The 13,995-nt window shown below is 30.2% G+C and overlaps 1 protein-coding gene across 3 annotated transcripts in view; it reads left to right on the forward strand.

Annotated features, from left to right (window-relative positions):
• Positions 1-13,995, forward strand: part of Sulf1 (Extracellular sulfatase Sulf1) — a 107,989-nt gene that overhangs the window by 66,098 nt on the left and 27,896 nt on the right. For all 3 annotated transcript variants that reach the window (XM_067265751.1, XM_067265750.1, XM_067265749.1), the window contains one exon: positions 12,663-12,950. In XM_067265751.1, the coding sequence (XP_067121852.1) occupies positions 12,663-12,950 (288 nt within the window). The remainder of the gene's footprint in view (positions 1-12,662; positions 12,951-13,995) is intronic.

Raw genomic sequence — 13,995 nt, forward strand, 5'->3', positions numbered from 1 at the left:
GATGTTAAGAAGAATTGAATCAAAGGCTTGCCTAATATCAAAATATGTGATGTAACGGGTTGCTTATTTCAAAGTTAACAATAATTATATATAGAGTTTCAAGATGATTGGTGGAGGTCAAATGGTGACTGAGACAACAGTAGTGGATTGGTCAGAGTTAACATGTAATTGGGCAATAAATCTTGTAGTAAATACAAATTTCTTAGATTTTTAGCATGGCAGGCAACAGAGTGATAGGGCAGAAGTAATTTTTATCTTTTTTTGGAATGACTGTTACAGTAGAAGAATATCACTGTTTTGGAATGTAGCTATGTTGAGCGAATATTGTAAATCTAGAGAGAACTGCTGCAGCCACAGCTTTCTCATGTTTCATAAAATTGGTTGGGATAAGATCAGGGCTGGAATAAGACATTTTTAATGTCTCTGTGGCTTTTGAAACTTCAGAAAAATAAAATAAATGGTGATATGTATAAGAGTGATGAGAGAGCAGTTTATAATGGTATGTTGTGAGATATTAGTAAACCTATTTTTAAAATTGTTGTGAATGTCATAAATTTGGTCCAGAACACTTGATGACTTACGTGGAATTCATCTAGAGAAATTTGGAATGAAACCCCAAAAGGTTCAAGGATCAGTATCAAAGGAGGAGATAATTTTATTAAAGTACGATTGAAAGGCGGTATTGCATTCATGGTAATATTGTTTTTGGATTACACAGAAAATGTAGAGATTGTGCGTGTTGTCAGATTTTTTTTTCACTTATTCCATTGAGGCAATTCTTGAGTTTTTTAAGATGATAGGAAAACCACCTGTATGGTAAAACTTCAATTTTATGGATTTGATTTGTAGGAATTTATTGAGGGTTGAAGTAAAAATGTTGTTATACAGATCAGTAATAATCTTAGGGGACAGAGAAGAGGATTCTAAGAATGACCAATCAAATGAGCAAAGGTGTTTATTAGCTTCTTTATGATTGAAATGAGACCATAAAAGTATATTGATAAACTGTTTGAATTTAGAATTTTAATGTTGCATAAAAATTTTTAAACCTATTGCCAAGTGGTCAGACAAAAATCCATGAATAAAGTAAGAGTTAAGCGAACAATTAAAACTGAATGCCAGATCTCGAAAGGTATTGTTTCTGGAAGGAAAAAAGATGTGTTGAGAAAAATTAATATAATAAATTTTGTTAATAAAAAACATTTTCTTGTGATCAATGGAACAATAATAAGGACCAGTGGAAGTCCAAGAAAGATTTGAGAAGTTAAAATTATTGCACATAAGAAGATGGCTATTTGACAGAGTTAAAAGAAGACAAAAATCTATTAATTGTTAAAAAGATATTTGCTGTAATATTCTAGACACTTTTCAATGAATAATTATTAAGCTTGAGGCAAGTTATGTCAATTAGTAAATTTATAGTAAGAATAAAATTATTTACTATAAAGTTTTTAAATATATTACAATGCTTTAATTGGTTACATTTTTTCAAGATTGGGGTGGGGATTGGTGGGGTGGTCTCACCCTCATTATATACAGATGCTCTTCTACTTACCGATTAGGTTCCTGAGGTTATAAGTCAAAAACTGACCTAGAAAATACATTTGTACACAGAATAACCACTTATTATTAGTGTTTGATCTTTTGGTGTACCTAATAGGATTCATTATACAGTCAAACCTGTTTTTGTGCGGTGGATAGGGACCGCATTAAAAAAATCGCACGAAACTTCACGAGTGGCTATAAAAAATAGTTTTCGCAACACAATTAAAAAAATTTTTTTTTTATGCGATCAATAGGGACCGCATAGAAAAAGTCTCACATAGAAAATAACTTAAAACCGTACGAAATAGAATTTATTGACAACAGATGTCAGCACTTGACTGCATCGTCTGGTCTATCGTCTGTTTTACATATTTTTGTCCAGGTGGTGTTTTGTTGACTTAAAAAATAAATTATTTCATTTTTCGCATATTCATGCAATAATATTACTATAATAAGTTCATTTATGCTGTAATAAGTTTATTTAGCTATAATAAGTCAACGTGAGACATGTCAAATCGCACAAGACTAGTCGCCGACTATACCGCACAAATAAAAAATCGCACAAAAAAATCGCACAAATAAAGAATCGCACAAAAAAATTCCGCATAAAAACAGGTTTGACTGTATTTGTTTATCCATTCCCTACTGCTTACTAGCAGGTGTTTTAAATGCAGGTTTTTTTTTTTTTTTACCTAAAGCACTTAATTTTGTAATGTCCAGTTTAGTTCTGTGGTAATAGTCACACTTCTTGCATTTATCTCCACTGCTAGATTTACTATTACATTTTGGATGCATTTTTGAATCAGTAATTGCAAAAGTTTATAAAAACTGCAAACAGTAGCAAAAAAATTCCATTAGTCCAACATTATCAACTTCAATGCGATCTTAAGAGTGGCAATGGAACTTAAATTTATGTAAAATGAATAATGTTGATATGCAATAGAAATAAGTCCAAATTAATTAGTCATTAAAGATTTATTATTTATTACTGGCCAAAGACTGATTTCAACACCACCCCACGAGTGAAAAGAGAACTTTACAATCCATGCAAAATTTAAATTTATACTTACTGTCAATTTGTTCATAAGTAGGGGAGCACCTGTACATCAGTATAGTGTCTTTACACATACACAAACATCATAATTAAATTCTACATTTGGTGATGTTTATCTGGTTTTGGTTGGGGCCATCTAAAACATCATTAAAATGCATTGTTATTGACTTAATTATGTCCTCAAAGTTTCAGCTTTTTATCTGAATTAAATGTGACTGAAATTTGAGGACATGATACAAAGGAAATTAAATAAGTACTAAAATTTTCTTTATAATAAAATATAAATGTATGTTTTAAAAAATTATAACAGCATAATTTTTTCACTCTGATACAAAACAAATTTTTAATATTTACATATTTTTATGATTTTAAAAAAGCAGTTTCTACAAAAACTGGAGGGTGATAATATACAAGAAATATTTATGGAGCTAGAAGTCTTTCACAATGAGAGGTCAAGAGGAAAAAAGAAGGTATCATATGAATAACTTCTTTTGTCCCTCAACCAATTTTGAAATGAAATTTTGGCTCAATTTTTGTATTATTTTGGTAAATTTAAATAAATCAGTATTTTAGTAATAAATAATAATTTATTTTAAAATATTTAAAACATATAAGTTAAAAAGCTAAATTAATGAAAATTAATATATAATAATAATATTTTATTTTAATTTTAACACGTAATTAGACAATTCTTCAAAGCTTGTATTCATATTTGTATTTTTATTGAGACCTTCAATAAAAATACAAATATAATACATACAAAGTAAAATAGAATGCCAAGGGCAAAAATATGAAGCAACAAAAGTATGACATTAAAACAGATTTTTAGATATTCTAGTATTTTATTAGAAAGCAGGCACTTTAACTTTCTGCCAAATATTTTATTATAGTATTTATTACAGTAGAGTGTCGTTTATCCAAAAGCCGATCAATTGAAACGTTGGTTAACTGAAAGCATTCCAGTGAAATTTAAATTTCTGCTAGTGCTGTGGTGCTGCAATCTTTGGTTACTTCAATACTACTTTTGTTGTTGTGTGTGTTTTAGCTGGCAGCCCTGGGCACTTTTGTGTGGTGTTTTTCTGAGGACTGTGTCACATGCTGAATCAAAATTAATTTTGGATCTGTGAATTTTATACTTGTAACAGATTGTGCTGTAGTTGTTGTACCATTTGCAATGGCGACTAAACCTAAACACACTGTTCTCAGTTTTTCCGATAAACTTAAAATAATAGATAAGTTGAAATGTGGTGCTAGTGGATCAAGCTTAGCTCAGAGATGTGGATTTGGAAATGCCACAATATTGGACATTAAAAAGAATGGTGATGCCATTAAAAAATATATGTTACGCTTAACATCAACAAAATTCAATGTGAAGCGACACGCAACAGAGAAAAATTTCAACATGGGATAGGTTCATATATTTTTTCGTACATAATTGGTTGTCTGAAAAATAAGTTATCCGAACAACCTCAGTCCCCAATTGATTCGGATAAACAACACTCCACTGTATTTATTCTCATCATTAATTAAATTTACCTACTTTACATATATGTATAAGTAGTTAAATTTAATTTTCCTAATATTACAGAAAATGATTTTTTGTGTATATCATTTTCAGTAATGATAGGCAAATATTAATCATATGATGATTCTTATGAAAAATTAATAAAAATACAAGAGTTAATTGATAAATAAGGACTCTTCCTGCAGCATTTTATGAAATTTAGAGATAAAAACTTGTGACCACCACCACATTAATTGTGAATGTTTATTCTGTATATACAAACTGCTGTATTTTGTGTAACAGTTAAATTTAAAGATGAGAATTCATCTTTCTCATTCTATACAAAGCAGAGATCACTAGTTGAATGTCAGCATTGGAAGGTTGCACAGAAAAGAAGAAAGAAATCAATTTGATGAATTATTGCAGGAGTCACTTGCATAGTGCTAAAATTGCCACTTGGTGACACAAATTTTAATCCACTTATTTTAATATTTAATGCAAAATTGGACCACAAGCACACTTCTGGAAAACCAGCAGAATTTTGAGCTCCTGTGTGATGGGGAGTCCTGTACACCACATACCTAGCAATGTCATGACATCACACAGAAAAATTCAAGCAAGAAAGTAGAAAGTGACTTTGGGAACCAAAGGCAGTTTTCATGCAATGCTGTGCAGCATTGTATGAAAACTGCCAGATGGGGATTTTTTATTGGCTGACAGAAAGTTCGGGAGGTTTTTAGAGTGACATTTTCTCACTTTGATCTGTTTTCTGTAAAGTAAGGCATAAAAATTTTGACATGACAGAATGTTTAAAATACTGTTTAAGCATTGAAATCAAATGTGTTATTCAGAATTATTCATTAAATAATTTTTCAAAAAGATTCTTATTTGTAAGTGATAAGTTTAACAAGTTACTTTTACTTTCCAGACTCCAAACTGATAAAGGCTACCAGAATCTGCATTGATTAGTAAGTAAACTGGTGGCAATAAGTAATTTGAAGTGGGAAAAAAATTTAAAACTGGCAAATTAGTTGGCAATTTTTAAAAATTTTCCAGAGTAACCCGTAGTATTGGAAGCAAATTTTTCAAAATTTGTTTTGTTTCGTCCCGAAGAAGGTTGTTTAAGATGACCGAAAACATTTGAAAATTAAAATTTACTGCATTTTTAAAGATTTGAATAGTAGTACTATTGTTTGCAACAAGTGCAGTTTTCAGAAAAGTGCACTAGAGAAACAGAAGATACTTAAGAACTTGAAAAACATATTGTTCTGTATACTTCTTACAGTCAATATCTGGCACTATTGGATCTTTTCATTGGATGCCAAAGTTAAAACTGTCATATAGGAATGGATCAAAGAGAACCAGAAAGATATTTTCTTAATGAAATGCATAAGTGAACTGAATATTTGGTATAATGTGTTTCTTTGAATTTTGATTACATTGAAAATGAATATATATATGATTAGAATAAATGATTTTTACTACTTTATTTTAAACTATATACATTATTCTCTCTTCCAAAACAAATTTTATAATATTGGAGATCTGATTGATCTCCAATATTATAAAATTTGTTTTGGAAGAGAGAATAATGTATATACAGTCAAACCTGTTTTTATGCGCTCTTTTTATGTGCGATTTTTATTTGTGCGAATTTTTTAATGCAAATTTTTAATTTGTGCGGTATACTTGGAGACTAGTCTCGTGCGATTCGTCATGTCTCACGTTGACTTATTATAGCTAAATAAACTTATTATAGCATAAATGCACTTATTATAGTAATATTATTGCATGAATATGCGAAAAATGAAATAATTTACTTTTTAAGTCAACAAAACACCACCTGGACAAAAATATGTAAAACAGACGATAGACCAGACGATGCAGTCAAGTGCTGACGTCTGTTGTCAATAAATTCAATTTCGTACGGTTTTGAGTTATTTTCTATGTGAGACTTTTTTTATGCGGTCCCTGTTGACCGCATAAAAAATTATTTTTTTAATTGTGTTGCGAAAACTATTATTTACAGCCATTCGTGAAGTTTCGTGAGATTTTTTTTAATGCGTTTTTTTTAATGCGGTCCCTATCCCCCGCATAAAAACAGGTTTGACTGTAGTTCTCATACTATTGCTACCCTCATACTATTGCTTTTCTTCTTTCTGTTTATCTTTATACTACATATATTAGGTCTACTGGAAAGTTCTGTCTGTTTTTAGAATAAAACAAAATAATAAATTTTTTATACCTTGAATAAACTTTATTGAATAATATAATTTCCATCATTGTTTATGACATCTTGCCAGCACGATGGCAATTTGTATATCCCATTTTAAAAAATGCCTCATCCCTAGAGGCGAAAAATTGAACGTGTGCTTGTCTGATATCTTCTTCATTTTTGAACTTTTTGCCCTGCAAAAAATTTTGTAAGGACAAACAAGTGATAATCAGAGGGTGCTAGGTCCAGGGAGTATGGTGGATGTGACAGAATTTCCCAGCCTAGCTCTGCGAGTTTCTGACAAGTCCTCAAAGCAGTATGTGGCCTGGCATTATCATGAAGCAGTATGATGTCCTTCCTATTGAACATTGCCGGCCTCTTTTCTTGGAGTGTTGTTTTTTAAATTATCCAATTGCTGACAGTACCTTTCCGAATTTAGCTTTGTTTGGTTTCAACAGCTCAAAATGTATTGGTCCTCAAATGTCCCACCATATACACAACATTCTCTTACTCAGGCTCAACTTCTGTTTAGAGGTGGAGGGGCAGGTTTTCTGGATTCACAATATGTCCTTTTCCTTATGATGTTTTCATAGGTAATCCACTTTTTATCTCCAGATCTGGTCAAGAAGGGTTCAATTTTGTTCTGTGCAAGCAGAGATGTGCATATGATGACTTGATCATTCAAATTCTTCTTACTTAACTCATGTGGCACCCATCTTGAATATGTCCACACCAATCTTAGTTTCCAAATATGGTCCGAAATGGTTTGTTGAGCTGAATCAATCCTTTCCACAATCTCCTGATGTTGTGAAAAAAGGATTTTGCTCTAACATGATCTTGACAGTATCGTCAACAATCAAAGATGGTCGCCCAGAGCGTGGCTTATCAGAAAGGTCGAAATCACCTATTTAAAATTTTTTGAACCATCTTTTGCATGTTCTATCAGAAACTGTACCTTCACCAAACACTTTCAATAAATTTCTATATGCTTCTGCAGCATTTCTTCCTTGTTGGAATTCGTACAAAACACAGTGGCATAAATGGATTTTATTAGTAGCCGTGGGTACACGATCGCGTCTCACTTAATACTAACATGAATCATCTTTGTTTTAGTTCATTTGCTAGGTCGGTATGTATACATTCAGTGATAAAAAGAGAAAGCCAAATATGTGTCAAATGAATATGCATATACTTGTTGAAACTTATTATAACTGGAACGGACAGAACTTTCCGGTAGACCCAATACTTTCATTTTTTCTTGTTGATGAATCTTAATTTTATCTTTTCTCTATGAATGCATTATTTATCAGAATCTGCTAGCAGAATGTTTAGAAAGATGAAGAATATAAGAATTCATGAGATAATTATATACAGTGGGTGTTCACTTAACTAACGTTCAGACTGCAAACAAATTGGACAATGAACAGTTTTGCAAAAGATTTTTATCTTCGGATAATGTACACCTAACAGAACAAACACAAGAAAAAGCAATGTTACATTTAAGATTTGTAAAACTACATTTTAATGGTATCTATACATGGTTTATGGAACAAGACTTTCATAGTTGTATATGTTACCGTAAAAACTTGTTCTTAGTTAAAACGCATTTTAACTAGTTGAAACTAGTTTTTACTGGATTTCATTGTTAAAACCCATTTTGTCTAGTTAAAACTAGAATTTACTGCTGTACATGTTTTGATTTTAGATAAAACTAGTTTTAACTTTTAACATTAGTTAAAACTAATTTTAGCTACATAAATATGTTTGGGGGAAATAAATAAAGTGATGATTGGGATTAAAACATTTGTATTATTTAATACGATATTTATTGAAAATATTGGTCACACATCTGTGTTATTAACATTAATTAACCTTTGTCCCCGAAGGCACCAATCGATCGGTACCCTGGCTTTTTAAGCAAAACTTCGAGGGTATCGATTCCTCGTTACTTTGGTAAATATCGATTTTTGTAAAATTTATTAACAACAGATATAATCTCGTTTGATATGAAGTGAATAAAGTATAATAATTCATTATATTAGTTGATAGCGATATAAAATTTTGATTTCAAACAAATGTTTGATATAATGCGCGATAATTTCACAACGAATAAACATACATGCATAAGTGTTATATCGAATTGTACAAAACAATATTCTATGTCTTTCTGGCTCAGTGCCAGCAAACAACTATGTAACTAGACCAGGGATGAGCAACACACAGCCCGTTAAACATGTTTATGCGGCCTGCTAAGCATTTCTAAAATTGAATTTATTTTATCGACTTTCTCCCATCAATATATTGTTATAAAATTAATTATAATAAAATGGTAATACATACTAAACCGAAACAATTTTTTGTGATGAGTTACTCACTTGTCGGCGACTTGTTCAAACATGCAATACAAACGCACCGCGTCTGTGCTTGTTTGTGTTTGCTTCTGTCACACAATCAGTCAGACTGGTAAGCTGTTAACTAGCAATTTTAGCAATTCTTGTGTTTCTTGAAAGGCGTGAGTGCAATATTATTGTCAAAAAGGTAATATTAGAGTTTTTTTTATTCAAAATTGAGTTTTCCTACAAATTTTAACTTTCAAATTTTTAACCTATAATAGCATGTCGGAAAAGCAAACAAAAAAACGGAAGGTTGCGGATGAGCACAGGCATTTCCAAGAAAAGTGGAAATTTGATTATTTTTTCACTTTCGTCAAAGATAAAGCTGTATGCTTAATATGCTCAGAGACTGTGTCGACATTAAAAGAATATAACATAAAAAGGCATTACGATACAAAACATGAACAACAATATAAAATCTTAACAGGACAACTCTGGATAGATAAGTTTAATCAAATGGAGAAAAACTTGGAAAACCAACAGGCTATTTTTAAAAATCAAGCTATTTTATCAAATACGGCAGTAAAGGCTAGTTTTGTTGTCAGTCAAATACTGGCAAAAAAAATGAAACCCTTTGCGGATGGAGAGATGATAAAACAATGTCTGACTGCTGTTGCAGAAATAGCATTTCCTGATAAAATAAATATTATTTCAAACATTAGTTTATCAAGATTCACCATTGCAAGGAGAATTGAAGACTTGTCCGAGAACATAGCAACAACGCTTCATGAACGCATTGCAAAATTCGAATACTGTTCTTTGGCACTTGATGAGAGTTGCGATATTAGCGATACAGCACAACTGGCTATATTTTTACAACACCAAATTTAATATTACCGAAGAATTGTGTTCACTGATTCCAATGCAAGGGACTACAACCGGCAAAGACCTGTACGATGAACTAAAGTCTGTGTTGGAAAATTTTTCAATTTCATTAGAAAAGATTATTGGTATATCGACAGATGGAGCACGAGCAATGTCAAGCATGGAGGTAGGAGTATTGGGAAAGCTATTTCAAGACATTAAGAAGGTCACAAGAAGGGAAATATTCATTAACCATTGCATAATTCACCAGGAAAATTTGTATGCGAAAAGATTGAGTTTGCCAAATGTCACAGTACCAATAATTAAACTAATCAATTTTATAAAGTTGCGCAAGTTAAATCACTGTGAATTTAAAGAATTTCTGAAAGATTTAGAAACTGAATATGGCGACGTGGTTTTTAATACCGAAGTACGTTGGCTTAGTAGAGGTGCAATGCTAAAAAGAGTATATAACTTAAAAAGCAAGATACAATTGTTCTTGGATATGAAGGGATATTGCCTTTCCTCATTTTGGTAATAAAGAATGGATGTGCGATTTTTGGTTTCTTATCGACATGACTCAGCATCTCAATGATCTTAATGTGGAACTTCAAGGCAAAGGACAGTTGATTCACAATTTGTATGATAAAATTCAGGACTTATACTCAAGATACAATACATGGCCCCCTTTTATTTCCCCATCCTATTGACCTTTAACTGCCAAAATTTAATAGCATCCATCTCGTAATATACAAACCTCCCTACAAGCACATGAGTTATTAAGTATCAAAGAGGGTAAACAAAATCATGTCCCACAAACATACAGAAAAACTCCCCAAATTTCTTTGCATTTTCCAACGTTTCAAGGTCCTTGAATCAAAAAATGTAAAAATCTTGGAGAGTCTTTTTTTTTTTTTTGACTGATTGCCATACTTTCTCCTCTGTTATATATAACAGAACCAAGAAAGTAAAAATTAAAACTGAAAATTAAAAGTTTCTTTAACTTTTAATTTTTAAAATAGAATTGACAACACACATTTCCAAGTGTTATCTAAAGGTTTTATGACTCAATAGTTAATGCAGTTTTATTTTTTTGTATTTAAAAATGATGATGATGATAATTGTTAATAAGATATAGTGAAACCCCTCTTAATGTGAGGATGTGTTCCTAGATGACAAAACGCTAAACAAAACAGCACTAAACGAGGTCATTTTAACATAGAGTAAATAGGAAAAGGGGAACACACAACCAAAAATAAATAGATTTTACTTTAATTTTAAGTTATTTTTTATATTACTTTGCATAATAATATATGTTAAATAACACACAAACATATTCACACAGAAATGTAAAGTTCATTTTTTTTGTAATGAAGGTACTGGTTGTTCTGAAATTTTTTCTTTCGTTAAGCAAGTGTCAGTAGCAGGAGATTGGAGGAGGAGGTTAAGCATCCAAAACGTCTTGTCATTGAGAATTCTTGGATGCCTTCAGCCATAACTTCTTTCACACTTTGTTCATGCATTGATCAGTTAATTCTTTCCAAGCGAAGTCAATATTGCCTATGGCATCTATGATGTTACATTTTTTCCAAAATTGCACAGAACAAACATAGATTTAAGGAAAGTACAGTGCCATGACAAATTTCTGTTTATTTTTTTTCCAGTTTATTAATATTTTACTAAGTTTAGGAAATTTATTAAGGGATAAATTAATAAATATATACTTTTGTACATGCATGATATAGAATTTGTTAATGAATAATAGAAAATAATTGTTTTTTTTTCTTTTTTTAAAAGCCATGTAGATTTATGGTTATGGATTAATAACAGAATTTTAATACTGCATTTTATTTTTAATTTTAATAATTCAGCAATTATAAAATATGTATAACTGTTAATTAGAGAAAATAACTAATTACAATGCTTGAAAAGCAAAACATATGTGCATAGTAAGTCAAATGCTGTTTTATTTTGTCAATGTGCCATACTGTGAGGGATGTGAAGGTCAGGGAATTGGTACAAAGTTGGGCAGGGAAAGTCATGGAAATTAAAACAAAATTTTGTGTAGGAATTCTGTATATAATTTGAAAATTATCATGATTAAGACCTGGTTTCGTATGTATATGTTTGCATTTTTCCTTATGTGCTATAATGTTGAAACCTTGATATAAACATGATTTGGATTTGAGTGGATCAAATAAACATTGTCTAATAATGCATATTTTGAAGATCTAACTATTTTTGGAATTAAATAAATGCTTTATAAACTTTACAGCTCATTTGTATGATTTGCAAGTTCTATTTTCTTTAAATGTTCTATATATTATCTGTTTCTGCTATCTGTGCAGTGAATCCTTTTTGTGCATGTATAGTACACATGAGAAATTTCACTCTTTCATCCAATTACAGGTGAGCACACTTGCTCATTTCTCATAATTTGTAAAAGTTTATAAACAAAAATATACTTGTACAACTACTTTAGACCATTGATATAATTGTAGAAAACTAGATTAACCAAGTTATTCTCTCACATCTTGTAAACAATTTTATATATAGAAATAAATTCAATAATAATTGATTAGATAGCATAGAAAGCTAAAATTTAACTGAACATGTAATTTTATTTGTAATTGACTTATTGCTCCTTCCACATGAGACATAATTCAAATGTGTTTTGTGATATCATAATTTTCAAATTTTTATTGTCAATGTATTTATCCTCTCTCACCTAAAAGTGTGACATAATAGTAAACATTAGCAAGATTTGCTTGCAGACAGAAATAAAATATGTATGCATTTCAACCCATGAATTTTTATTATTGGCACATTTAACTTGCATAATGTATATTTTTGACATTTTAACATAGATATCTGGCATTTTTATGTGTGTATGTACACACACACACGTTGAGATTTTAAATGCATATAAATCTGGATATTCAGTATCATTTATTTTAAATTGCAAACATTATTTTGAATCTGTAAAATTAAATAGTTATGAAACTGAACAAGTTATTCCTGTAATTGATTTTTTGAAGGAAATTCAAATTATTTTGATAAGTTATTTTAAAAGAAAATTCATTTTCTTATATAAGAATGTAAGTTAGCATTCAGCATGTTAAATATTTTTAATCTCTTTTTTTATAGGATGAAATGAAATTTGGATATAAGAATGTTTTGTCTGTAAACAGTAGTAATGGTACTACCAGAAAAAAGCGAGACAAAATCTTAGGAAATGTTATGGATTATATATATACACAGCTTTTGAAATCCGAATCACAACAGGCTGCTATATCAGAAGGATGCATTCAGTTTCCAAATAATTCAATTACATGTGTAGATTACGTTTATAAGAATCCTCAAGTTTGGCGACAGAAAAAGGAGAAATTGGATCAGTTGATTAAAGAATTGCGCCAAAAGTTGGACGAATTGAAGGTAATTATGATTTAAGAAATATACAGTACACTTTTATTATCCAAACAAATTATTTTATAGAGTTATTCAGATTAATGAAAAGTTTGTATTAGGCAGGTTATATATAAAAAAATAGGAAGACAAAAAGATAAAGATAAATCAATTTAAAATTTTTTTTATATTGTATTTGTTATATATATTTGTTAAAATGTATAGTATATATTAGTTTTATGAATTCTTCTGGTTTTAAAAAACAATGATTATTTTTGGCTAGAACATTCAGTAATATAATGAACGAAATTGGTTCAGATTATCAGTATCCATTGTAATTTATCTACAGAATTCGTTTACTTTTTATTCCACATAACATGAACTTTTAATGCAAATTTTTATGTATACTAATATATGTAAGAAAGCTTAATATTTACTGTGTTTTTTTTTTTTAAGTAATGCTTAAAATCTGTTTCCTTTTAATATTACATAATAATAATGTACAAACAAACACATTTATGTACATAAAACAGCATTTATTATGATTGTTTTCCAAGTTCCATTATACACTGTAGAGCAGGGGTGGCAAACCTTTTTGATTATGATTAATGCTTCTTGTTCTTTTTTATAAGTATTGCATAGAAACATTTATGAGAACGTACTTCATTTAAGGACTTGTTACATCAAGGAGAAGAGTGCACAAAATCTAGAGGACAACAATTGTTGTTCAGATATTTATTGTATCACAAATCTTCTCCTTGGTGTAACAAGTCCTTAAATGAAGTAAGGTTCTCATAAATGTTTTTCTACAAACATTTTTGAGTTTGCATGCCACATAATGAGCATAATTATCTTTAAAAATGTTTATTGTGAAGTTTTATACTTGCAATAATGATATTTAAAGAAATGAATATGCTTTAATAAGAGTAAATGTAAAGAAGCTGACTGGAAAAGGATGATCAGATAATAGACCAAAAGAATAATTAAAAAAAAAAAAAAGTGATGAATGTAAAACATATGATACGTTATGTACCAGATGATTTCTGCCAACATGCCACTTTGGGTATGTGTGCCA

This window comes from Centruroides vittatus, unplaced genomic scaffold (assembly GCF_030686945.1).
Source record: "Centruroides vittatus isolate TY-2023 unplaced genomic scaffold, ASM3068694v2 contig_2433, whole genome shotgun sequence".
NCBI classification, from domain to species: domain Eukaryota; kingdom Metazoa; phylum Arthropoda; class Arachnida; order Scorpiones; family Buthidae; genus Centruroides; species Centruroides vittatus.